The sequence below is a fragment of the Gopherus evgoodei genome, chromosome 3 (assembly GCF_007399415.2).
Source record: "Gopherus evgoodei ecotype Sinaloan lineage chromosome 3, rGopEvg1_v1.p, whole genome shotgun sequence".
In the NCBI taxonomy this organism is placed as follows: Eukaryota; Metazoa; Chordata; order Testudines; family Testudinidae; genus Gopherus; species Gopherus evgoodei.
In genome coordinates, this window is record NC_044324.1 from 113,853,278 (window position 1) to 113,879,595 (window position 26,318).

General features: G+C 39.4%; 1 protein-coding gene across 5 annotated transcripts in view; it reads right to left on the minus strand.

Moving 5' to 3' along the window:
• AHI1 (Abelson helper integration site 1) overlaps positions 1-26,318 on the minus strand; it is a 176,110-nt gene that overhangs the window by 131,636 nt on the left and 18,156 nt on the right. For all 5 annotated transcript variants that reach the window (XM_030556375.1, XM_030556374.1, XM_030556373.1 and 2 more), the window contains 9 exons: positions 25,506-25,690; positions 19,410-19,629; positions 18,426-18,618; positions 16,814-16,909; positions 10,631-10,816; positions 8,221-8,373; positions 6,780-6,912; positions 5,366-5,489; positions 3,547-3,776 (listed from right to left, as the gene is read on the minus strand). In XM_030556375.1, the coding sequence (XP_030412235.1) occupies positions 3,547-3,776; positions 5,366-5,489; positions 6,780-6,912; positions 8,221-8,373; positions 10,631-10,816; positions 16,814-16,909; positions 18,426-18,618; positions 19,410-19,629; positions 25,506-25,690 (1,520 nt within the window). The remainder of the gene's footprint in view (positions 1-3,546; positions 3,777-5,365; positions 5,490-6,779; positions 6,913-8,220; positions 8,374-10,630; positions 10,817-16,813; positions 16,910-18,425; positions 18,619-19,409; positions 19,630-25,505; positions 25,691-26,318) is intronic.

The following is a 26,318-nucleotide window of genomic DNA, read 5'->3' on the forward strand; positions in this document are numbered from 1 at the left end:
TTGCTTTTTAGTATTGTCTTCTAGGCCTTAGATCAGACCCTTAGTGCATAACTATCCAGTGAAGATCCTCGCTGAGAACAGGATGAGCAAGAGCAAATTTCCCTCCAATTGCTGCCTTTCAACAGCTGCTCTTAAACCAATAGTATACATCATTGTAAACAATGAAGTAGAAGGTTTCAGAGTGGTAGCCATGTTAGTCTGTATCAGCAAAAACAACGTGATTTTTCCTCCCTTGGTAGTCTACTGTTAATTGAATTGTCTCGTTAGACTGACCCCCCCACACACTTGGTAAGACATATAGATACATATGCATACACACACACACACACACGCACTCCTGCTACTGTATTTTCCACTCCATGTATCTGATTAAGTGGGTTCTAGCCCATGAAAGCTTATGCCCAAATACATTTGTTAGTCTCTAATGTGCCACAAGAAATCCTCATTGTTTTTAATGAAGTAGAAGGTTTTTTTCTTTCTATGGTAAGCTGACATGCCTATCGCAGAAATAACCCATCTACATTTTCATGGAATACTTATCTGAAAAACCCAGATTTCAAAATATAAATGATCCATCTTGTGAGAGCTCCATCATTCACACAGCATCAACTCACATCTCCATCCAGTTATGCATTTTAGAATGCCTCTCCAACACCTCTTCCTGGATGTCTTGCCACCAACACAACCTTAATACACCTCTACCTCGATATAACGCAATCCGATATAACATGAATTCGGATATAATGCGGTAAAGCAGTGCTCTGGGCGGGCAGGACTGTGTACTCCAGTGGATCAAAGCAAGTTCGATATAACGTGGTTTCACCTGTAACGCAGTAAGATTTTTTGGCTCCCGAGGACAGTGTTATATCAAGGTAGAGGTGTACTGCCAAAACTGAACTCCTTATCTCTCCTTCCAAACCCTTCCACTCTCTGTCACTGTTGAAATGTTCACCATCCTCCTAGTTCCCCAAGCTGAACCTAAGACCTTGTCTACGCTACAGGTTACTTCAGTATAATTTATGTCACTCAGGGGGTTGAATAATCCATACCTTGAATGACACAAGTTATACTGACCTAAGTGTTGGTCTAGATAGCACTATACTGGCGGAAGAGCTTCTCTCACCAACATAACTACCACCTCTTGCAGAGACAGGAGTTATTAAGTTGACGGGAGAGCTTTCTTCCGTCAGCTTAAAGTTTCTCCACCACAAGCGTTACAGCATCAGTGCAGCTGTGCCGCTGTAAGTGCTGTAGTGTAGAGGTAGCCGAAGAGTCATCTTAGTCTCCAGTCTCATTCTCTCTCTCTCTCTCTCTCTCTCCTTCCCCCCCACCCCCGACCTCCCTCTGAAAGACAGACACACACATCCTCTCACAACCAGGTGAACTTTAAATCTTACCATATCTTCCTCCACACCATTTCTAAAATCCAATCTTTTCTCGGTGTCCCTTCAGCTAAAATTCTCAGGGACCCAGATCATCTCTCATCCTGATTACATCATTATCCTCTTCACCCTCCCTATATTATACTTACTCATCTAATCTATACCAGAAGTAGCCACTAAGATTTTCCTTGCCTGTTGTTCAGATCAGGTCATCTTTCTCCTCTTTGAATCCCTCCACGGGTTCTCTCCTTCTCCACCATATTAGATTCAAACTTCTGGTCTTTGCCTTGAAGTCACTACATCCTTTTACCTCTTCCTACTTATCCCACTCTGTCTTTTTTCTAGGGCTGTCAATTAATCACAGTTAACTCAAGTGATTAATTCAAAACACATTAACTTGCTTAAAAAAAATCACAATGATTTGCAGTTTTAAATTACAATGTTAAACAATACCAGAATACCAATTCAAATTAGAAATATTTTTAGATTCTTTTCTACATTTTCAAATACATTTGTTTCAATTACAACACACAATACAAAGTGTACAGTGCTTACTTTATATTATTTTTATTGCAAATATTTACACTGGAAAAATACTATTTTTTCTTTTTAAATTCACCTCACACAAGTACTGTAGTGCAATCTCTATCATGAAAGTGCAAAATACTAGTGTAGATTTTTTTTTTGTTACATAACTGCACTCAGAACTAAAAGAAATTTTAGAGCCTACAAATCCATGCAGTCCTACTTCTTGTTCAGCCAATCTCTAAGACAAATAAGCGTGTTTACATTTATGGGAGATAATGCTGCCTGGAAGCATGTCCTCTGGAATGGTGGTCAAAGCATGAAGGGGCCTAAGAATGTTTAGCATATCTGGCATGTAAATACCTTGCAATGCCGACTACAAAAGTGCCATGAGAATGCCTATTCTCACTTTCTAGCAACACTGTAAATAAGAAGGAGGCAGCATTATCTCCTGTAAATGTAAACAAACTTCTTTGTCTTAGTGATTGACTAAAAAAGAAGTAGGACTCTAAAGTTTTACTTTGTTTTGTTTTTGAGTGAAGTTACGTAACAAACAAACAAAATCTACATTTTTAAGTTGCACTTTCATGATAAAGAGATTGCATTACAGCACTGTATGAAGTAAATTAAAAAATACTATTTCATTTGTTTATCATTTTACAGTCCAAATATTTGTAATAAAAATAATAATATAAAGTGAGCACTGTATACTTTGTATTCTGTGTTGTGGTGAAATCAATATATTTGAAAAAGTAGAAAACATCCAAAAATGTTTAAATAAATGGTATTCTATTACTGTCTAACGATGCAATTAAATCTGCGATTACTCACAATTGATTTTGTAAAGAGTCCTGTGGCACCTTATAGACTAACAGATGTACTGGAGCATGAGGTTTCATGGGTGAATTCCCACTTTGTCGCATGCATCCGACAAAGTGGGTATTCACCCACGAAAGCTCATGCTCCAATACTTCCGTTAGTCTGTAAGGTGCCACCGGACTCTTTGCTGCTTTTACAGATCCAGACTAACACGGTTCTGATAACAAACTATTAACAAAATCAATTATCAGTTAATAGTTTCACAGCCCTATTTTTTTCCACATTGCCTCTCCACATCTCTGCTCATCCCATAATACCAGCCTTGATACACTATTTGCCTACATCTTCCACAACAGTCTCCATTCTTTATTCCATACCAGTTTCTGCCATGACACTTACAAGAAATTAGCCAAATAAAAATAGTTAGGAAGAGAGTCAAAGTCAAAGTCAATCTATATAACTAATTTAAAAAGCTGTATCATCAAGACCTTGTCAGACATCACCTTGACCTTTTAACATCTGTTGTATCCTTTTTCCTGTCTTTTGCCTGCTTATTTATCTTTTCGGCCCAGGCTATGTCTTCCTATATATGTCTGTACAGTGCCCAGCATATTGTAGATATGCCCAGATTACAGATAGTAAATAATATTTTAATACATCAACATATTGGCTAGTGGTAGATCTCAGTGAGACATTTTAATAAAACAATTGTAACAAAATAAAAACATCCTGTTTTTTAACTATCTCAATGAAATAAACCAAACTGAGCATGCTTGAATTGCTCTTTGTTTGAGATACAATTATGACATAATGAATATACCTTCTGCATCAAAACACAGTGTATTGATGAAACTTTTGTGACCATCAAACTCCTGTAGCAACTGACCATAGATCTCTTTCACTTTTGTATTCCATACCCTAATCACAGAGTCATAACATCCTGTCACCACAAGATAGTCAGCAACTGGATGGTACTTTGCAGTGTAAACAAATGAAGGATGAGGGAAAACTCTCACAGAAGTTGCAGCCTGGGTCTCAATTTTCCACATTCTTAAAAAAAAGAAAAAAAAAAGAAAAAAAGAGAGTTAGGATAACTGTCTCATAATGTAATTACCATATAAATTAATACCAAATATTGTGCTAATGGTTCTAGATGTAAATGCATGCAAATACTTAAGGGTCTAATTGAATCTACTGTATTTTTGCGGCTATACTCAAAAAGTTTGATGTGGAACATTCCAATGGGAATTAAGCTTCACGAGGGACAGGTTTTGAACTTTGGAAATGTAGCTTCCGCCTTGTTTCTAGCATCCCTGTACAAGCATGGGGCTGTAGCCTAAACTGAAACTTATTTATGAAAAAAAAAATGTTAAAACTATCTAATTACATGAACAAACTAACTAGTAACTAAGCAGTAAGACTACTAACTAACTACACTAACACTGCAGAGAGAAGGAGGACACTGCAAGGATTCCATCTTGCTGCTACAGAACCAAGGGGCAGCTGGGCCCACTCTGCTTTTTATGCCCTCAGGCTTGGATGAATGGTGTGAAGACGTCCAAGGCAAAGGCATGACCCTAATGTACACAGCTGGCCAAAAACGAACAAAACAAACAAACAAACAAACCTGATCTCACACCCAAGCATACTAAGAGTGGAAACAATGTGGACAATCACTTGAAGAACTTTTAATTTATATCCCCTCTATTCCACAGTAAAACCAATTAAATTAACACTTTCAACACATATAATATGGCAATCACAATTCTTTGGGGATTTTAATTATGCAGCTCCCTGTAGCACTATGGAGTTGCCCAACAAAGGCAACAGCTAGGAGATTTTTGAGCATCTACACACCAGCGAAGATTAAAATCTATGAGATTACCCATAACACATTTATGGAATACTATGGTCATATTTTTTCTTGCTGTGTTTTAAGTGTTCTGTGTTGGTTTTTTGAAGGGAAGAGGGAGCTTTAAGTACCTCAAGATTTGCTGCTTAAATACTGCATTAATGTAACTTTTTAAATTTATACACAAGAGGGGAAAAATTTCAGAGTCAAGATTTTATATTCCAGATACAGTGATTTACTTTGAGTTGCACATTTAACAGCTTAGCCAAGAATTCAAACTACTATATATAATTGCAATGTGGTAAAGTTAAAGTTGCCATCTGATTCTAAATTTTCAATTTCCTGTTATGTGTGTTCAAATTTCCAACATGAATATGGCACTAAGATTGGCTTTTGCATCTAGAATATTGCAATTTTTGCAAGGATCAAATATTACAAAAAAAGTTCTATTGATTTCTGTAATAGCTGCTGAGTGCTGAACATTTTTGAAAAATAAGGCCATTTATTTAGGTGGCTAAACACGGATTTAAGAGCCTATACTTAGACAACTACATTTTAAAATCTTCGACCAAAAACACCATATATTTTAAATCAAACATAATAAAATTATTCCAAAAAAGCTATAAATCTATCATAGCTTTCCAATAACATTAACAAATGACTCAAATTACACTCAAATCCATGGTTAAAAGTTGTCCAGCACAGTTTATGATAAAGACACAGCTGGGTTCGCTAAGCCTACTTATAATTTTGACAACAGTTGCTATAACATTTCACTCATACTGACCTGACAGTGCCATCAGAGGATGCAGTAAGGAGGTACTCATCATATTTTGACCAACAAAGATCATATACAATATTAAGGTGGCCATGAAATTCTTTTAAATATTGTCCAGAAGGAATCTCATATACTAATGAAAATATAAATAAAAAGGTTAAATTGGAAACATTTGAAACTGCTTTTCCAATAATAAAGCATCAATACTCAAAAGAAAACCATTTAGGGCCAAGATTTTATATATAGGACTTACAACTACATGTTCCAACACAAATTAAATCTTCAAATATGGAAGATGTTGATGCAACCAACATCTGGAATATAATTACTACAAAGCTAGACATATTCCTGGGGCTAAGTCATTGCTGGCATAAGGGAATTCAACTCCACTAGCTCCTAATTTCCATAATTCAAAATCAAATAGCTACTGGGTATGCATTGTTAATCATTTAACACAAGTTTGCAAGCATCTACTTCCATCTAGTGGTTCATGGATATGTCACAAGTGCATTAACCCCTTTAAAAATTAGACTAGACGGTTTAAGTTATCAGGAATGAACCTAGGACATTAAGTAAATACTCTATTTTATTTTTTTTTAAAACTCTGATTGCTACTTGGCCAGCTACATAAGAATATTAATAGTGAGGTCAATTTTTTGGTGATCAGCAAGTTTTGTAGAGAAGCAATATAACTGTGATAGCTAATATTTAAGTACTTGTATTTATAGGCTTTGCCTTTTTATTCCATGTGGAGATGGAACATTGTTTTTATAGAGGAAAAGGAATTTGTGAATGAATTTAGTTTTCTTGAAAGTGACTAACCAATAATACTTATTAGAGCCCGGCATAATGTTGGAGATACCGGGCAGTCTTCTTCACAAAAATCTCCGAATACAACTCACTAATGACTAGCAATACTATTCATATCCTGGGCTGCTTTTGTGCAAGAAAATGTCACTTGCTGCATTTTGAAACAGAATATAATTGATTTATTTGAGATTCTTGGGAACAATCTACAAAAGGGGCAAATTATTTCACTTAAAAACTTTTTATCAAAATTTATATTCCTGGCACATTTCAGACTCTCAGATTTCTACTGGATGCTGAAATACTTTAATATCAAGTCCTTAAACTGGACATATACATTACCATATATGAAAAGTCGTACTGTCTTCAATCAAGCAGACACTTTGCTAAAGTGGCCTTACAGCAAAGAATATTTACAATGCTGAATTACTAAATAAATCTACTAAAAGAACATAACTTAATATAAAACCTCCATGCTTGAAAAAGTAACCCTTTTTTTTTTTTAAAGTCCAATCTACACACTCTTCAAAATAAAAAAACTAAAGGGAAAAAAAAAGAGCTCTTTGCATATGTTATAGCTCTGTGTTAAAATAGGAGTAATAAATACATAACTTACAAATAATGGGATAACCATCCCTCCCTGCACAGGCTGCTGCTAATGTTTTTCCATCTTGAGAAAAACGAATACAGAAACATCCCATATCTCCTGCTCTCAGTGAAAAGAGATGCTTGTTTGGTATACGACAAGCCTACATTTCCAAATAAAAACAGTTATTGCACAGTTGTGAATGTTAACAAATACACAAAACTTAAAAGATGTCATGTATTTAACAACTCTTACACTGTTGTCAAAACATAAGCATTTTAATGGTTTTAAAAACAAGGAAAAACAAAGCAACTTTCTGCCTGTGCATTGGTTATTTTGATTTTGAAAATGTTTCTTTACTCCATTACTTCAACAATAGAACTTAAGTAACTAAGTAAAAGGATTCTTTATGGCAATCCCATTAATGCATGTATAAAATGTGTATTTTAACTGAACACTGATTTTTTGTAATTGGTCCTCTTATATTTTAATAATCTGAGGAAATAAGGTTTATGTATTGCCGTGCTGGAACTTTTCCACAAGCCAAAAATCAGCAAAATAAGTTGTTAGTACCTGGATCTCTCAAAAACACAACTTCTACAGCGTTTACATGGACAAATAATTTAATATTTGAGGCTGTCTAGACAATATTCTCAAGATTATAATTCACTTAATTTGGCTTATGCATTTATTTGCCTTTCTGCAAAGAGGCAAAAATTAAACATTTTGAAAATAATTTAATCTAAATTTACACAAATTTTTATTCATCCTAAACATGTCAAAAACAAATTTATTTCCTTACCCTTTTCATCTTTGGACAATTTGCTGTTTTAAAAGAATTTGTTGATTTTTCTAACATTTCCTTATTACTACCCAAATCACTGGTTGTGAAAGAAATTAAACCACTGGCAGTTTTTAAGACAAATGAATAACATCACAAAATCAAGATACATAACTAAACAGAAGTCATTTATATCAAATATTAAATTGGGATTTTCTTTTGAACAAATGCACTCTGTATATTAGTTGTGTTTCATACATGGCATCCAACAGTGAAATAAACCCTATTCCCATTTGGAGAATAAACGGAATAATTATATGCACAGTAACAGACTCACAGAAGGTACCCTTTCCTACGTGTGGTGGGGATCCATGACTGAGGAGTGGGCAGGACCAGAAGCACCAAGAGCGGAGCTGCACTAACTCCTCTTGATCCTCACTAAGCTTGTGAAACATCCTTTGAATGAGGAGTCCAAAGAATCATGTTGTCAAGAAACTGGAGAGCTCTTCACAGGTTCCCAAACTAGGATGGGAGCCTAGGGCTTTCATAAAAAGATCCCCGCCCTCCAGCAGGTTCCTGAAACTCATGCACACCCTCCAAACCAGACTTGTTTCACAATACTTATACCATAAAATAACTTTATTAGCAGAAAGTGGATTTTTCTGGTACTTTTTAAAAAAAAATCTTCACCTGTCCAGGCAGTCTCGTCCATTTCAACTGCTTCTTTTTCTCATGTGGACTATATATACTAGCTTTTTTTGATACCTCATTCTGGAGCTCACAGAATGACGTGCTACCTTGTTCCTGCTGAACAGCCATCATAGAACGGAAAGAAGGATTTACCTAAAGGCAGACAAAATATCAATAGTAAAATCAATTATTTCAGGAAAACATAAAATGTTTTAAGTACAGTAAAATATTTCACAACATTGAAATAAGTCTCAAAATGTTAGGATCTAAACATATTTTGTGTAGATACTGAAAGAAAATTAAATGGGAGCAATCCTTGTATATGAAAGAATACCTGATAGTACAGTGATACATGCTGTTAAACAGTATTGCGTAATACCTCCACAAGAAATAAGTGAAATTCACCGTCAAATATAAATTAAGTGCAATGAAAGTAGCCAACAAGCCTAAACTGGTGAAAAGTAAATTGGGGTGGTAAAATTATTTCAGATGGTTGATAAATCTTTTACTTACACAACAATTCATGCTTTTCTGTTTTATTAGCCTTTTCCACAATTTGGCCCAATTCAGTTTAAGCATGAGTTCTCCCACTTAAATCAAGTTAACCTACCCGTCCCAGATCTAGCAGATACTGCTCTTTATTGAAATTCATAGCTGGTGCCAAGGGCCAGGACAGGTTCACTTCATTAATTAAACCCTACTGTTTCAAAAAAAAGAGTACTGCACAAGTGGATTGCACCATGTGTGGAATTAATTGTGGAGGGAGACTGAAGTTATAAGGGATTGAAAAATCTCTTAAGCATGCTTAATGAACTTCGAATATTTGAGCAGAACCTAATAATTTCACAAAGACGACAGAACGTCATATAGCACATGAGAGCAACCTATGTGATGTCCAGCCTGACTGCCAAAGTGGCTACTGAACTCAGGGTCCTCTTTTGACAATTTTGATAAGGAAAACCGTAAATATCTTAATGAAATGCACACTAAAATCCCTCCAAGAACATGCCTTTATATCAGGGAGAAGCAAGTCACTTCTATTCTCTGTGCCTCTGTTTTCCTTCCGCTCTTTGTCTGGCATGTCTATTAGATTATAGTTCAAGCCAAGGACCAACTCCTACTCTATCTTTGTATGGTGCCTAGCACACTGGGGTCTTCTAGGCACTACTGTAATACTAATAAAACTTTGTGGATAAACAGTTATCAATGCACATGTTATTCCATGTATAGCAAACAGTTACTACTGCACATGCAACAGCTACTATTGCACTTAGACCCATAGATTTCAGGAGGAATATGTGCAGTGATAGAGATTATAGAATAGTGACTGTCTGCAGGATCAGTCCCTAAAGTCAGAAAGTCAGAAGTTAAAAGCATTTAAGAAGAACAAAAATTTAAAAATACTGTAAGTGTGCAAGGGATTAAATTCACCTGTGGTTCAGAGGGCCTATACAAGACATTCCCCATAACGTAGAGCCTACATGGGGCCATGCAAAGATACTGTGGGTGGACTGGCCAGAGGTGCCTATCCACTCATGTTCTATGGAAAGGGTCAGTGTACTAGAAGGGTATCACTGGAATGGGGCAAATCAGGCCAGTGGTAAAGTCCACTGAATCTAACAATACATGCAACTAGTGCAGAAGGTCTGTAGCTGCTATTCCAGTCTATAGGCTTTAATAGTGACCTGAGAGGGCTACACAACAGCTTTACATGCTGGCCTTGGATTGCGAGTGTGAATTCTATTGCCTCAATCCTACCACACTTCACCCACATGTCAGTATTAAACAAAAATAAGAAATCTGTCAAGATTATAGACAAAAAAGCCAATAATAAAAAAAATTTTTGTCAAATACTGTATATATTTTTTTAAGTCCCATCTGGGGGTTGGAGCAAATAACAACACCTATTCTGGATTTAAGATTTCACCTCCTTTAAAAGGTGTTAAAGCTGATGAAAGTACATTTTCTTATATAGTTTTTTGAACAAAAATAAAAAGTAGGGACCGAATTCTCCTCTCACTTAATTGAATTACACTAGTGTAGAATTAATGTAACTTTAATGATGTTTGGCCCAGTTTTCACCAATATGAGAGTAGAAAGAGGTCCAAGATGATACATGACTGCCTGTAAGTTTTATGGAAACCACTGGCCAAACGGCAGGCAATTCAGAGTTGTAGGAGAACTGATTTGAACATTTTTACAAAAAGTTGTAAAGTGCTAAGCATATTTTTAAAATAAAAAGAGGGGGCACGTTAAGATGTAGTATGCTTAGTACAGCAAGTTATAAAAGCCAGTTACAGAAAAAAACTAAAAAGGTAAATTGTCATCTGATTTTGGTTACAAATAAATAGCTTGAATGGATCTGAAGTATTTCTGTTTATATATAAATATGTAAATGTACTTAACTTACATGATCTGGTAGTTTTATGCCTTTTATAGTTACATATAATGTTGACGGGTAACGATTTCTAGGACCTTTTGCCCACCAATCGAAAACCTCAACAACATTTGACTGTGTCCTGGTCCTTGGAGGTGGATAATATAATTGCAGACGTAGTTTCCCATCAATGTTTAGGACTCCGTTTGCACCTACAAGCTGAAAGAGTAATTTAAAAAAAATTAAAGAAATTTGCTACTTTTGTTCAAAATTCAAACAAGTCATTGATGACACTGACACTTTTGACCAACTAGGGGCTCAACTTACTACTGGGGATAGTTATTATTCTCACAAGTGATGTCCCCACTCTACTCAATGGATTACTCTCGAGAGTAAGCAAGCACTACCCTAGTAAATTTGCAGGATCAAGCCCTACTATAACTCAGAAAGCACTACCATTTTTTGATGTCTCTCTTCAAACTGGCATTCTTCTGGAGTCTTTTTCTTGCAGCAATTGAGGCATTACAAGTTACATTTTGTTGAAATAATTCAGGCACATAAGAATTTACAATAAATATTTTATCTGTGTGATACTGCCACAAAAATAGACAGAAAATTTGATAAAATAAATTTTGTACATTTAAAAAAAAATTCGTAAAAGTTCATATAGCGTTTAAGAGAAACTAATTATTTCTATTACTTTACTCCTATCCGGCCTCAGTCTTAAACAGTGCAAAACTACTATACCTTTAAGTGACACAGACCCATACAACATCTACTTCCTGAACAGATGCAAGAAACAAATCATCATACCAAGAGGACTCACTATCTATAACCCTCTGACCACTACATAAAACTCCAAGTAGGATGAACAGCTCTGTGGAAGGATCTCAGAAAAATTGAGGAACCACCTCCTCCACCTTATTCCAGAAGGGCCAACCTCAAATAAGAAATCATCACATGCTCTCACACACTGGAATAAGAAAATAAGGAAATATACCTGGAGATCATGCAGGAAACCTGAAACAACTATAAAAAAGCCCTCCGATGACAGCCATCCAACATAAAAACAAAAAATGAAACTAACTACAATAACTCCACAACAGGTATCACCTTTGGGAGAAACCATGACACCAGGACCCACTAAATGGACACTACACGACACTCCATCATCATCAATCTATCAAAACCACCCCTAACTGGAACTGAAGTATCTGCTTTCTCCAAGGGACTGAGCTTCTGCTCCCCTGCAGAACTGGATACCATGCTAACATGTGGAGAACTAGAAGAATTCTTCCATCGATTCTGCCTCAAGGAATTCTTTCACAACAAAGACAATACTACCCAACTACCACACCCCCATCGACAGTCAGCATAAAAAAAAAAAATCTGACTGGACATCCCCCAGCACAAAAAAAAAAACAAAACAAAAAACCACACACATTGGATCACTACATTGATTGCTTCAGAAAAAAAAACTGACTGTGACATCCTCAAAAAACATTATATTCACCACAACCTCTCTACCACAGAAAAGATAGCCATACAGTCCCTGAAGTCCAAATGCCGGATAGAGAGCAAAGCAGAAGACAAAGGGGGTGCCACTGTGGTCTTTAATCATGACTATGTCAAGGCCAATAGACAACTCTTTTACACCCTCTGCAATAAAGAACTCAAAAAGGTGACTCCCAGATCACAATTCACATTGGAATTTAAAGAGACCATCAAATCTTTTCCCAAATAACTCCCAGAAAAACTCTACAACCTCATCCATCACAAACCCACCTCGAGGATCTTCTACATGCTTCCCAAGATACACAAACAAGGGAGCCCAGGCAGACCCATCATAACTGGCCACAGCGCTCTTACTGAAGGAATATGAGGACACACAGAAACCATTGTTAAACCACTGATCACACAAAGGGCTAGCATCCTCCAAGACACTACCATTTCCAGAAACTCCACAACATTAACAACCTCCCCCAGACCACTATCTTTGCCGTTGTACACTAATTATATACTAACATTACTCCCCCTGATGGCATTGCTGCCTGCCTCAAATACCTACAAGATCATATATAACACTCAGAAATTCATCCTAAACACATTTCCTAACTCATCCATTTCATACTTACCCACAATTTCACACTTAAACACACATTTTGTCCAAATCATGGAAACAGCCATGAGTACCAGGATGGCCCCCCAATATGCCACTCTCTTCATGGGACACCTCAAGGAAAAAATTTTGCTAAAATGCACCATGAAATGAATTATATACCTGAGAAACACAGATGATATTTTCATCCTTTGGACAGACGACCTCAACTCCTTCATAGATTTCCACCACAACTTCAACCACCATCACCCATTCATCAAACTCTCTCTAGAATACTCCATACCTGCATCAGCTTCCTGGATACCATGACGAGCTTCCGCAATCGAACCCTAGAAACAACTATATACAAGAAACTCACAGATCACTTTTACCAACCCAGGCACACTTAGATACCACAGAATTTGCTCAAAGGGAAAGACCGGGATACACACCTAAAGATCCTTAAAACTGCCTTCACTAAACAAGAACACTCCACTAGAGAAGTAAATCACATCATGGAAAGGGCTACCTAAACACTCAAGGAGAACCTGCTTCCATTCAGGAAAAAAGAATAGAAAAGAAAGCCTACTGACCGCACACCCCTAGCTGTCACCTGTCACCCCACACTGGAACCCATATAGGGTATCATCAAATAATTACAACCCATATGTTATGTTTATAGGAAGCACATAGAATTTTTTTCAAGGGGATAAGGCAATATGCCATGTTTACTGAGAGTACAACTTAAGAATTAAAATCAGCATATGCTTCTGTTTACACACACACACTCCTCAAAAGGTTCTGCTGCTTGATCTTATAGTTACAAGTCCTTAGCGTTGCTCTGTCAGTTCCAGTGGACAGCTGAAACTGCACACGAGGGAGGGGAGGAGCTGGAGCTGGGTCTCCGTCAGACCCATCCGAAACTCTGATGTTGATGCCGAACAAACTCAAAGTCCCATGGCAATACACCCTTCTTCTATAGTAATAAGTTCCCATACAAGTCTATAGGCCTTGCTGTGTCACACCAGAGCTGCTAATCATGAGGTAGTCAAGGCTGCTGGCAATCAGCATTATTTTGGGTTGTTACTAGGAGTATCCACAGCTGTTTCTTATCTTGTCCCTTTGGCTCCAATCTTTAGTTTGTCCTTGGGGTGCATACCTTTTGTTTTGGGGTCAATCAATCTGCCATCTGACTGATTCTGATAAGGTTGGTGCCTCTCGACTTTTCCACTCCCCTCTTGACTATCTGGCCCATCAGTACTAGTGCCTCCTTTGTCTTCTTTGAAAGCATGACATATGTTCTTCATTCACACACAAAACAGTAAATAATTTCAAAAGCAAGAATTACAGCCATAAAACTTCTATCCTTCTAAAAACAATCATTAACATGTAAAACAAAGAATAAAACCAAAACCATTTCTTCTTACTAATTCAAAGCTAACAAAATAAGCAAACGGAGTACAATTTCCTTGAGACAAATTTCTCCCCATTAGGCTTTTGGAGTGGATTTTATTAAAGATACAGAGGCTTCTGTGTCAATTAGAGCTAGCGTAGGAGCATATCTACCCTGCTGGACATAAATACGTGGTCACCCCCCGGGGATCCAGATGATCTTACCTATGAACCTCCACTGCTGTGCTCCTACATAATGTAGGGGTTCCCTATCCAGCAGGCCTGCCTAGTTGTCTTCTGGAGGAGAAGGAAAAGGAGGAGTTTAGGGGTTATCCTTGATACCTCCTTCTGCTGCAATTGTAATTTAAAGGGTCTCACAGTCCATGCTCCATCCCACTTTTCCTGGCTCTCCTCATGCTGCATTACCATCCGTCAGGCTAGCTAGGGAACTTTGTTCTCAATGGAGTTGTATTCCTTCTCCCCCCTGTTGTTGTCACCGTTTAGTGCCCTCTGGGAGGTATCAGGGATCCAGGTATTACCACCCCCTTTGTCTGCAGTTACCCCATCTGTGGAAGCGGCCTCATGTGAAACCTCCACCGGGTCCCAATATCCTCTTGAAAAAGATTCCATGTGCTTCTTATAAGCATAACACATTTGATGGGGACCACATCCTTAAAAAACAAAACCATCTTTCCCAGACCCATTCTTCTGGCCTTCAAACAATCCAGCAACCTTGCTATAAGATCATCATCAGAAGCAAGCTCCCCATGGCCCAAAACACAAAACTCAAAGCAGCACCAGACCCTGCCAGAACAACAGATGCAAAACCCGCAGACATGTCTCCATCACTACAATCATCAATACTCCCCACATACAACTTTCAAGATTCCTGGGTGCTACACATGCCTATCTCAAAATGTAGTGTACCTCATCCAGTGCATCAAAATGCACCAACAACAACTATGGGGGTAAAACCAGACAATCACTAAGCTCTTGAATAAACTCATACAGAAAAATGATAAAAGACAAAAACACCTTCTCACTTGCAGGTGAATACTTTTCACAAAGCAATTACTCCATATCCGATCTTTCAATATTTGTCCCCAATGGAAACCTGCACAGCACCTTCAAAAGGTGAGCCTAGGAAATTAAATTCATATCTCTAACAGACACCACAAACCATGGACTCAACAAATTGCATGGCTCATTATGCCAAGTTGTACACACCTCACTGCCTGCTAACTGGTAACTGCCCACTTCATTTTAAGTGGTCTCCTACAATGTGTGAATCCCTTAACTATCTCTCCCAACTTACATTTAGCTTAGACTCTCGGATTACCTTCCCCAGACTGGAAGAAGAGCTCTGTGAAACTCAAACCCTCCACCAACAGAAGTTGGTCCAAAGGAAAAAAAAAAAAAAAAAAAAAAAAGAAGATCACTTCACCTACCTTGTCTTTCCCAAGAGAAAAAAAGGCATTCATGAATTTATTACAATTTTTCCACAAGAAGTAGATGTGTGATATATTGCACTTGGGAAAGAATCCATAATTGCAACATTATCAACTCCTTTCCAGAGGGAAAGGTCAAAAAAAGGTTTAGTTTTAAAGGTGGTTGTTTAAGACAAAATATTATATTTTTAAGGTTATTAACAGTTGCAGAAATCCAGTGAGTCTCAAGGGACAGTGCCACAAAGAGCAGCTAGGTCCCTGCTCCTGCCCCCACTTTTTCCATGTCCCAGTGAAGGCGTTTCTGCTGGAGGACAGAAGGTGCAGCAGAAATAGCAGCTCTCCCACTTTTCCCAAAGTGAAAAATTCATACCAGAGAGATGAAGTTAAGCCAACCTAAGCCTCTACATAGTAATGTCTATGTCAGCAGAAGAATTCTTCAATCAACCTAGTTGCCTAACCTCTCAAGGAGATGGATTTATTATAGTGATGGAAAACCTCTGTCACTGTAGCAAGTGTCTATGCTAAGGCATTATAACAGGGTAGCTGCAAAGCCACAGCTGTACCACTGTAGCACCTGTAGTGCAAACATTCCCTAGTAGCATAGTATGACTTAAGGTAAGAGGAAATAAGCGAGCTCTGGAACATATCCCTTCCATAAGTTAGTTTTTTGCCTACTAGGAGTAGGAGATAAACCACTGTTTGTCAGGATGCTTCCCCTTTTGTAGGATTAAGACAAGTCACGACAATTTCATTATTTCAAGGGGGGAAAAACCCACAGTGCCGTCTCAATATTTTGATTCAACTAAAAGCTGCACTAGAATTTTGAATAGCACTTAAACAGAAGACACTAATTGCTCTTGAAGTAGTACTCCTGGTCCCAGGTGTACAGAGAAGCCACCCATGACATTTATCAATTGCTTAGCCTTTATTCAGAAGCTTCTGATTTTTCTGCCAAGAGCTGCACTTGAAAAAGAATATGCATTTTTTCCCACGCATTTTGTTCATTTAGCTGAGAAATATCAATTTGCTCTATTGCCACACCTGTTTTCTCTGTATATCTATCTACATGATCTTTTAATAGCATGAGCTCTCTCTGTCTGAATTGGTCTCTATACCTGTGGTTTAAAATACTTTTTAATTTTTTGTTTTAAAAAAAGTTTCCCACTAAGTAATATGGTTACTTGAAAAGCTGACTTTGTCAATTTCTTTTAGATACTTTATGCAGGCTTTTTAGTCTTCCTCTGGTTTTATTTTTTTGTATGTTTAAGTTCACAATACCTTTAGAAATGCCCAAGAGATTTTGCGAAAACCACTTTCCTGAATTTGCACTTCAGAGTTGGCTCTTGCTTCATCCATGCTTAAGAAATCAAGGATCTGCAGATATTAATTAGAATATATACATACATTACCATTGAGAATGCCCTTCTTAGAAGTAATAACTACTACTGAAGGTATTTTAGATAGTATTCATAGATTTAAACAAAATTCTCATTTTACTTAATATTATAAAAACATAATTTATTAACTATCCAGTGTCCACATCTACCACAAGTGATATTTAAAAACAAGTTTCTTATTTCACAGTCTCATTATATTTTTTATAAACAACTAAACAAAAGCAATTCTTCACAAACCCTTTATACGTCCCCAAACTGACTGCACATTTAATCCAGATAAAAGTATGTGGTCAAAAAGATAATTTTCTTTTCCTAGCTTCATCACTTTGGTATACAATTCTCTTGATTTTCTTGGGTCTGCAACCAGAATTTCCTCATATCCAAACACTTCTGCAACTTTACATGGCATGCATAATATCAGAGTTACAATCCAGCTTCGGATTTGTGGCTAAGTAACGCCAGTGAAATCAATAGAAAATGCAGGCTTTCATTTGACAAAGATTTTGACTCAAACTTTAAGACTGTTTCCATGAAGAGCCTCTATACATTACTGGAATCACTTTTTGTGATAAGCCATCAGGATCCTCTCTTAGTACTTTGAATGTAGTTATTTTATGAAAAATGCAGACCATAAAGGAACATCTGGCACTGTTACTAGATTGCGTATGCACGATGTATTTAGAAAAATATAAGATGGGGGTATAAAAAAAGTATTGATTGTACTAGGTCTCCATTTCCACATTAACACTATATAAACTCTCTTGGATATAGATGTCTATAAATACCAGCTACAGTTATGCTCCAAAACATGTTTGAAACATGCTTTACAATTTTTCCTATAAACATAAATGTATTTGAGGCTGAGGTAGTTGTTGTTGTGTGAGTAATGATGAAGAAGAAACAGATGTCTACTTTTTTTTTAATGGCAAACATGCAAAAAATGTGTGGCCTACATCTTGGATAGCCTTGCTTATGTATACAAGTAGGAGGTGGCAGCACTAAGGGGGCAGCCACTATCAGCCTTTGAACCGATGGTGTTAGGAACCCAAAAAAGAACAATGACCCTATCCTACTCTTCGGTCAGCAAGAAGTGCTAGTGCAATGAGAGGAGGGTATGCTACATCCTTTTCAAAGGGTATCATAGCTCCTAGTGTGGCATGCCCTTTTCAGTCCTTCCTGGAAGCATTCTGACTGTGTCAATAAGACACATTCACCAAAGTATTTATTTATTACCTAGAACAGAATCTTGCTGAGGGAGGGGTTTTCTCTTAGTAAACTGCTTAGTATTGGCCTAATTTTACTTCCATTGGCTTCAATGAGAGAACAGCTGGCCAACGCTGAGTGTTTTTTAAAATCTCCATCATAATATACATTCTCTTAAAAAAACTATGGCATTCCAACAATATAACTGTAAATCAAATAAAAAGCTGATAGAAATACATGGTCAGAAAACTGCAACTTGAAAAATTTACTGTAAAATATTTCATCTGTACCTCAAAAAACAGGACTACTTTGGGGCTTTCTTCAGCATCTTGAAGGAAATAACTAAAACGTTCATTAAATATGATTTGTTCCTCCCATTCTGGAAGTGTTGATTTAAATTGTCGGAAATTGTAAGGCTGGGTCATAATAGGAAGAATGTGCTCCACTCGCTCTTGTTCATAAAAAGATGAAACCGCTCGGCTGCTGTTTAAAAACAACCAATTGCAACTGTCAATGTTTTTCAAAAAAGCAAAGAACAAAATACTATGACTACTTCAATTACTGTAAACAAAAAAAGTACAAGACATCCCTTCTCTTTATTTTAGAAATAATATTCAATAACCACTGGAGATCTTAATGCAACTGATGACGTACAGGGCAATAAACAAAGCTGGAGTTCCAAATCCCAATAAATCAAGCATTTTGATTGGGCCTGATCCATAGACCACTGAAGCCAATACAAGTCCCACTAACTTCAGTGGGCTTTGGATCAGGCCCCTCATTAATTACTAGCAGAGCTGGGAATAGGTAAGCGAAACAGTAAGATGAATGGATAACTCGACTTCATTCCAATATTCTTATGGATGTTTTGCCAAAAAGCAAAAAAAAATCTCTTATTCATGCCTCAATATGTTTGTTTGCTTATTCTCAAAGAGGCTTCTAATGATTCTGCCATCTCTCTCTGTTTTGAGAGAGGAGTCAATCAGCCACATTGCAAATGTGTGTCTGATCAGCTACACTGCTACTCTGATAATACATGTGCTCCAAATGTGAAAGAAAACAATGGCCCCATTCCTGCAAACATTTACACATGTACTTTATTTTAAGTATGCAAGTTGTGTGAGGATTTGCAGTCAATAAGACTACACCCATGCTTAAAGTTAAACATGTATGTATATGCTTATTTAAGTAATTATTTCCTGCAGAAGCAGGCACGTGAAGGGTTTGGGGGGCTTTTTGGGAGGGGGCAGGGGGAAACAAATCAGTAAACTCACCTATGCTCTTTCTTGACATATAAACCAGTTTTCTGATCAATCACGTGAATCTTGACCATGGGATGCGATACCATGAGATCAGTTTTAAGTCTATCAGTTCGATGGATGTAAACCCCTAACACAAGGCTGTCATCAAAAGCAAGTTTGGATTGAGTACAAACTTCTGGACTGTTCATTTCCTGTACATTTTCTGCAGAAATTTCTGTATTTTCTTCTAAAGCTAGAAGCAAAGAAAAACAAATAAACCAAAAAGTTCTTCAAGCAGAGATTAGTGACAAATTATAAGGATTAAAAATTTATCACATTTTCAAAGCAAACTTTATATTAGTAATTATATTTAGTTCTGTTCTTTATGCAATAGAGTATTAAAATAAAGTCAGTGGATTTACAGCATTATACATATGTTTGTCTATATGTATATATATTTTAATACAAGCATTCTCTACCAGTGTTTATCAAACATAAATTATTGAACCACAACTCTTGCTCTTGATTTGCATAGTCTCTTCCCTGAAACTTCAATATACAAGTAGTCATCCACAGTAATAAACTACAGTATGTATGCCGATTATCTTTTATGATTTCAATAGCTAAACAATATTCTGTTGAATGGTTATATAATGTGATTAAAAATACCTTATTATCCAAATTGCAAGAATAGCACAAGATCATTTAGCACAATCAGCTGAATACCCTAAACTATAATAGGCACTTACGGCTTTTAATTTGATGCACCCATCTAATTCTCCATGAATTCAACCCAAAACTAGGAAACAGAAAATATGCCAAATGCCTCCTCAGCTACTTTATAGTATTATAAAGGCATAGGAACAGCACTACAGTTGAGGCTGCATCACATTATTTGTTTAAAGGTTGACCTTTCTATGTCTGGGTGGGCAAACTTTTTGGCCTGAGAGCCACATCAGGGTTGCAAAACTGTATGGAGGGCCTGGTAAGGAAGGTGCCTCCCCAAACATCCTGGCCCCTGCCCCCTATCTGTCCCCTCCCACTTCCCACCCCGACTACCCTCCTCAGAACTCCAAACCTATCCAACCCCCCTGCTCCTTGCCCCCGACCACCCCCTCCAAGGACCCCCACCTCTAGTCAACCCTCGCTGCTCCCTGTCCCCTGACTGTCCCAACCCCTATCCACACCCCGACCCCATGACAGGCCCCCCAGGACTCCCACACCTATCCAACTCCCCCTACTCCCCATCCTCTGACCACCACCCCCAGAACCTCCACCCCATCCAACCACCCCCTGCTCCCAGTCACCTGACTGCTCCCCGCAACCCCCTGCTCCTTATCCAGCACCCTCCCCACTCCATCCCTTTATGATGCCACTCAGAGCGGCAGAAGCTCGCAGCCCCGCTGCCCAGCTGGAGCCAGCCACACTACCCAGGCGGCAGCATTACTGCAGAGAGACAGGACAGCAGGGGAGGGGCGGTGACTAGCCACCCCAGGAGGGAGCTCAGGGGCCAGACAGGATGGTCCTGCAGACCAGATGTAGCCTGTGGGCCGTAGTTTGCCCATCTCTGTTCTAAATCCTCTAGAGCAGCGGTTCTCAAACTGTGCGTCAGGATCCCAAAGTGGGTCTCGATCCTGTTTTAATGGGGTCACGAGGACTGGCTTAGACTTGCTAGGATCTCGGGCCAAAGTTGGAGCCCAAGGGCTTCAGCCCTCGGTGACAGAGCTCAGGTTACAGGCCCCCTGCCTGGGGTTGAAGCCCTTGGGTTTTGGGTTTTGGCTTTTCCCCCCTTCCCAGGGAAGTGGGGGTTGGGCTTTAGCCCCCCCCCACACATACACACACCACAGGGCAGCAGGTCTTGCGGGGCGGGGGGCGTGCAGGCTTCAGTTCCCCCTCCTGGAGCCATGTAGTTAATATTTGTTGTCAGGAGAGGGTCATGGTGCAATTAAGTTTGAGAACCCCTGCTCTAGAGTGAACGTGCTTAGGTCATACTCTTTGAAATTTGGTGTGTCTCATGTGGGTGCATGGTAGGGTTAGTGACCCAAATTTGGGGTCATTTGAGACAGGGGTTCTGGAGATATGCTCTGGGGAAAATAGCTGTTTTTTTAAAAGTTTCTAAGTAGTGTGACAGACCCAGACCAGTGTGGTACAGGAGTCTGGTAGAGGGCAAATATACTGGTCACTGGATGAGTAGTTTTCTGTTCCCTGAGTGACTAGAGCAGGGGCTGCACTAGAGTAATCAGGAACCTGCTAGAACCAATTAAGGCAGACAGGCTGATTAGAACACCTGCAGCCAATCAAGGCAGGCTAATCAGGGCACCTGGGTTTAAAAAGGAGCTCACTCCAATCAGGTGAGGGGGAGCCAGAGGAGAGGAAGTGTGTGAGAGGAGCTAGGAGCAAAAGGTGCAAGGAGCTGAGAGTGAGGGTACGTCTACACTACAGGATTATTCTGATTTTACATAAACCGGTTTTGTAAAACAGATTGTATAAAGTCGAGTGCACGCGGCCATACTAAGCACATTAATTCGGCGGTGTGCATCCATGGTCAGAGGCTAGCGTCGATTTCCGGAGCGTTGCACTGTGGGTAGCTATTCCGTAGCTATCTCATAGTTCCCGCAGTCTCCCCCGCGCGGCCCTTGGAATTCTGGGTTGAGATCCGAGTGCCTGATGGGGCAAAAATCATTGTCGCGGGTGGTTCTGGGTAAATGTCGTCACTCATTCCTTCCTCCGGGAAAACAACGGCAGACAATCATTTTGCGCCCTTTTTCCCTGGATTGCCCTGGCAGATGCCATAGCACGGCAACCATGGAGCCCGTTCAGCTTTTTTTTTTTTTTTTTTTTACAGTCACCATATGTGTACTGGATGCCGCTAACAGAGGCGTTACTGCAGTGCTACACAGCAGCATTCATTTGCTTTTGCATGATAGCAGAGACGGTTATCAATCGTTCTGTACCGTCTGCTGCCATTGTAAATTGGCAGTAAGATGACGGTTATCTGTCGTTCTGTACTGTCTGCTGCTATCACGCGTGCCCCTGGCTGAGATCGCCTGGGGGTGCAAAGGCAAAACTGGGAATGACTCCCCGAATCAATCCCTCCTTTATGGTTTATAAAAACAGAATCAGTCCTGCCTAGAATATGGGGCAAGTGTACTAGAGAACCAGTGTATCAGAGAGCACAGCTGCTCCGTGTCAGATCCCACAGAAATGATGAGCTACATGCCATTCTAGGGGGTGCCCCTGCAACAACCCCACCCGTTGCTTCCCTCCTCCCCCAACCTTCCTGACTACCATGGCAGTGTCCCCTCCATTTGTGTCATGAAGTTATAAAGAATGCAGGAATAAGAAACACTGACTTGTTAGTGAGATAAAATGAGGGGGAGACAGCCTCCCGGTGCTATGATAGTCCAGGCAGGACATTAAGTGGTGCGGAGGAGAGGAGCCCAGCATCCCGCTGCTATGATAGTCCAGGCAGTACAGAATCTTTTCTTTACACGGGAAAGGGAGGAGGCTGATGGAACTCAGCCCCCAGTTGCTATGATGAGGATGGTTACCAGCCGTTCTGTACCATCTACTGGGAATGACCAGGAATCATTCCTATTTTTACCCAGGCGCCAACGGCCAGCCTCACCTGAGGCCAGCCAGGAGCACTCACGGGCTGATGGTGACGATGGATAGCAGTCATATTGTACCATCTGCCACCAGGGAGGGGAGGGGAGGGGAGAAGAGTGGATACTGCTCTTCACTGCTGCAGCATCGCGTCTACCAGCAGCATTCAGTAGACATAGGGTGACATTGAAAAAAGTCAAGAAACGATTTCTTTCCCTTTTCTTTCACGTGGTGGGGGGAGGGAATAAATTGACGAGCTATACCCTGAACCACGCTGGACAATGTGTTTGAATCTACAGGCACTGGGAGCTCAGCCAAGAATGAAAATACTTTTCGGAGACTGCTGTGGACTGTGGGATAGCTGGAGTCCTCAGTACCCCCTCCCTCCCTTCATGAGCGTCCATTTGATGCTTTGGCTTTCCGTTACGCTTGTCATGCAGCACTGTGTAGCCTGGAGATTTTTTTCAAACACTTTGGCATTTTGTCTTCTGTAACGGAGCTTTGATAGAACAGATTTGTCTCCCCATACAGCGATCAGATCCAGTATCTCCTGTACGGTCCATGCTGGAGCTCTTTTTGGATTTGGGACTGCATTGCCACCCGTGCTGATCAGAGCTCCATGCTGGGCAAACAGGAAATGTAATTCAAAAGTTCACGGGGCTTTTCCTGTTTACCTGGCCACTGCATCCGAGTTCAGATTGTTGTCCAGAGCGGTCACAGTGGTGCACTGTGGGATACTGCCCAGAGGCCAGTACTGTCGATTTGCGGCCACACTATCCCTAATCCGATATGGTAATACCAATTTTAGAGCTACTCCTCTCGTTGGGGAGGAGTACAGAAACTGATTTAAAGAGCCCTTTATATCGATAAAAAGGGCCGCGTAGTGTGGACGGGTGCGGTGTTAAATCGGTTTAACACTGCTAAAATTGGTTCAAACGCATAGTGTAGACCAGGCCTGAGAGCGAGAGTGTGCTGCTGGAGGACTAAGGAGTACAAGCGTTATCAAACACCAGGAGGAAGGTCCTTGGTGAGGATAAAGAAGGTGTTTGGAGGAGGCCATGGGGAAGTAGCCCAGGGAGGTGTAGCTGTCATGCAGCTGTTACAGGAGGCACTATAGACAGCTGCAATCCACAGGGCCCTGGGCTGGAACCCGGAATAGAGGGTGGGCCTGGGTTCCCTCAAAACCTCCCCACTCCTGATCAGACACAGGAGAAGTTGACTGAGACTGTGGGGAAGATAACTGAGGTGTGCAAATCTGCCAATAAGCGCAGGACCCACCAAGGTAGAGGAGGAACTTTGTCACAGAAGGTATTTCTTTTGCCCAGAGCTAGAGATTAAACTATCGATGTAATGCAGAGCAAAATGGTCCCAATCTGTCAAGTTTTACCCAGGGCAGTGCAGAGCACCCACTAACCTCTGGGGGACTCAAACTGAGAACAGCATTAAAAGAAAATGATTTTTATTTATTTATTTATTTATTTTTACAGTGCACATGCACCAATACAGAAAAACGGCTAGAGGGTTTCCAGTCCCACCATTTTACATGCTTTGAAGCTCAATTCTTGTAAATGGTCTAACATCTGAACAGCTAATCAGATTATTTTTAAATTTATTATGCCTCACAAGGTGCAGGGTAGTGGTAGAGACCACATTTGGGGTCATTTGACAGAGGGGCTCCTGAATTACAGGCCCTCCCAAGAAACTGGTTTCCTTTTACTGTTAAACTGAGAGACAATTATGACTGGATGAACCACAGACCTCACTGAGACCCATGGCTGTGAACTAACACTTCAGTTTAACATAACTGAGGATAAATTAATCACAAACCCCTACTTAAGGCAAAAGGAGTTTTAGACTGAGGGGCTGGAGGTTGCAACAGTTTGTGAGTCACAGGTGTCAAAATTCTGCCAGTGCACCCCAATCCCCCTGCATCCCAACACTATTCCACTGTAACATAGTTGACCTTCACTCCAAGCACGGAATGTGAGTCAAGTTATAGGAGGGAGAAAATAACAGCAACAGAAACATTTGTAAACCAAGGAGTAAAGACATCAGGGAAATGCACTGCAGTGGAGGCCTAAGTACAATAGTGGAGAGGGGGATGCAGTGAATGGGTCAGTGACATGGTTTAGATAGAATCCTGTGAATGAGAACGAATGAAGGTGAAGAGCTTGTACATTTCAGAAACTGTGGGAGTGGTAAAGTAAAGATGTGTGTGTTAATGGGATGTAATGGGTATTACTGAAAGAGGGCAGAGTTAAGATTGCATGGGCAACCGTAACTGTGCATTTCCTGGTTTTCAGAAATTTGAGTTTTGCTTAATGCAAAACTCTGCAACGAGATGACATATCACCAAGCAATATTAACTCTGAGTTAACAGTTTTTTGCTACTGAATATTTTTATAATAATCTAAGCCATCTTTGTCTCATTGATAGGAACAAGCAACAGCAAAAGAACTTAGCAGCAGCAGCGAAGTCTTCCAATATGAAAAACTTTGACTATAATATTTTGATTGCACAAACCTTTTTTAGATTTCTTTTTTGCTTTCTTTATTTTAGGTTTCAGTTTTTCCACATCTTCCTCCTCCTTGTGTTCCTCTGTGTTCATTTCATCTTTAAAATATGATGCAAGCAGTCTTCCTGATGACTTATTTTTTCTGGTATTATCTTCCATTGGGTTATGCTGTAGTTCAGCAAGGGACATCACACTGTAATGAAACACACATCACTGTCAGCAAGTACATACTATTTCTGTTTTAATCCACTAAAAAGACTTGACTTCTGAAACAGTCTCTTCCTGTTTCCTCAAATTCACTAGCTCTCCATCTTCAAAATCCCATCAAAAATGTTTTGTCTTGTTTAGCTATTACAATGATAACAGTAGCACACATTCTTGAACGGTCTATCATGAATTTCCCTCTCCATTTTATTATTCTAAGTCTTACCTTCTAAAACATTTTCATGTGGAGATTTCCACGAGTAGTCTTGTGACATAAATTTAAACAAGATCTTTGCAGGATCAGATACACAGTTCACATGAAATAAAGTATACTAGAGAATGATGCATTCTGTTAGCTGAGTGTATAAGTAGTTTTGACTTGAGACAATATTTTATTAATGCCAGATTTTAATCAGGATTAAGCCAAAGGCCACACAGTCAAGGAGTCAAGTCCACAGTGCATAACTGGCAGGTTAAATGTAGTACTGCAACATTAAAAAACAATTCATTCAATTTTGTAAGTTCTTACAAATTAGTATGGATCTTGGCACTATTTTTAGATATCATGCAGTAGAAGGGTTTTTTGTGTGTATGGGGAAGAGGTTCCCCCCGCCACA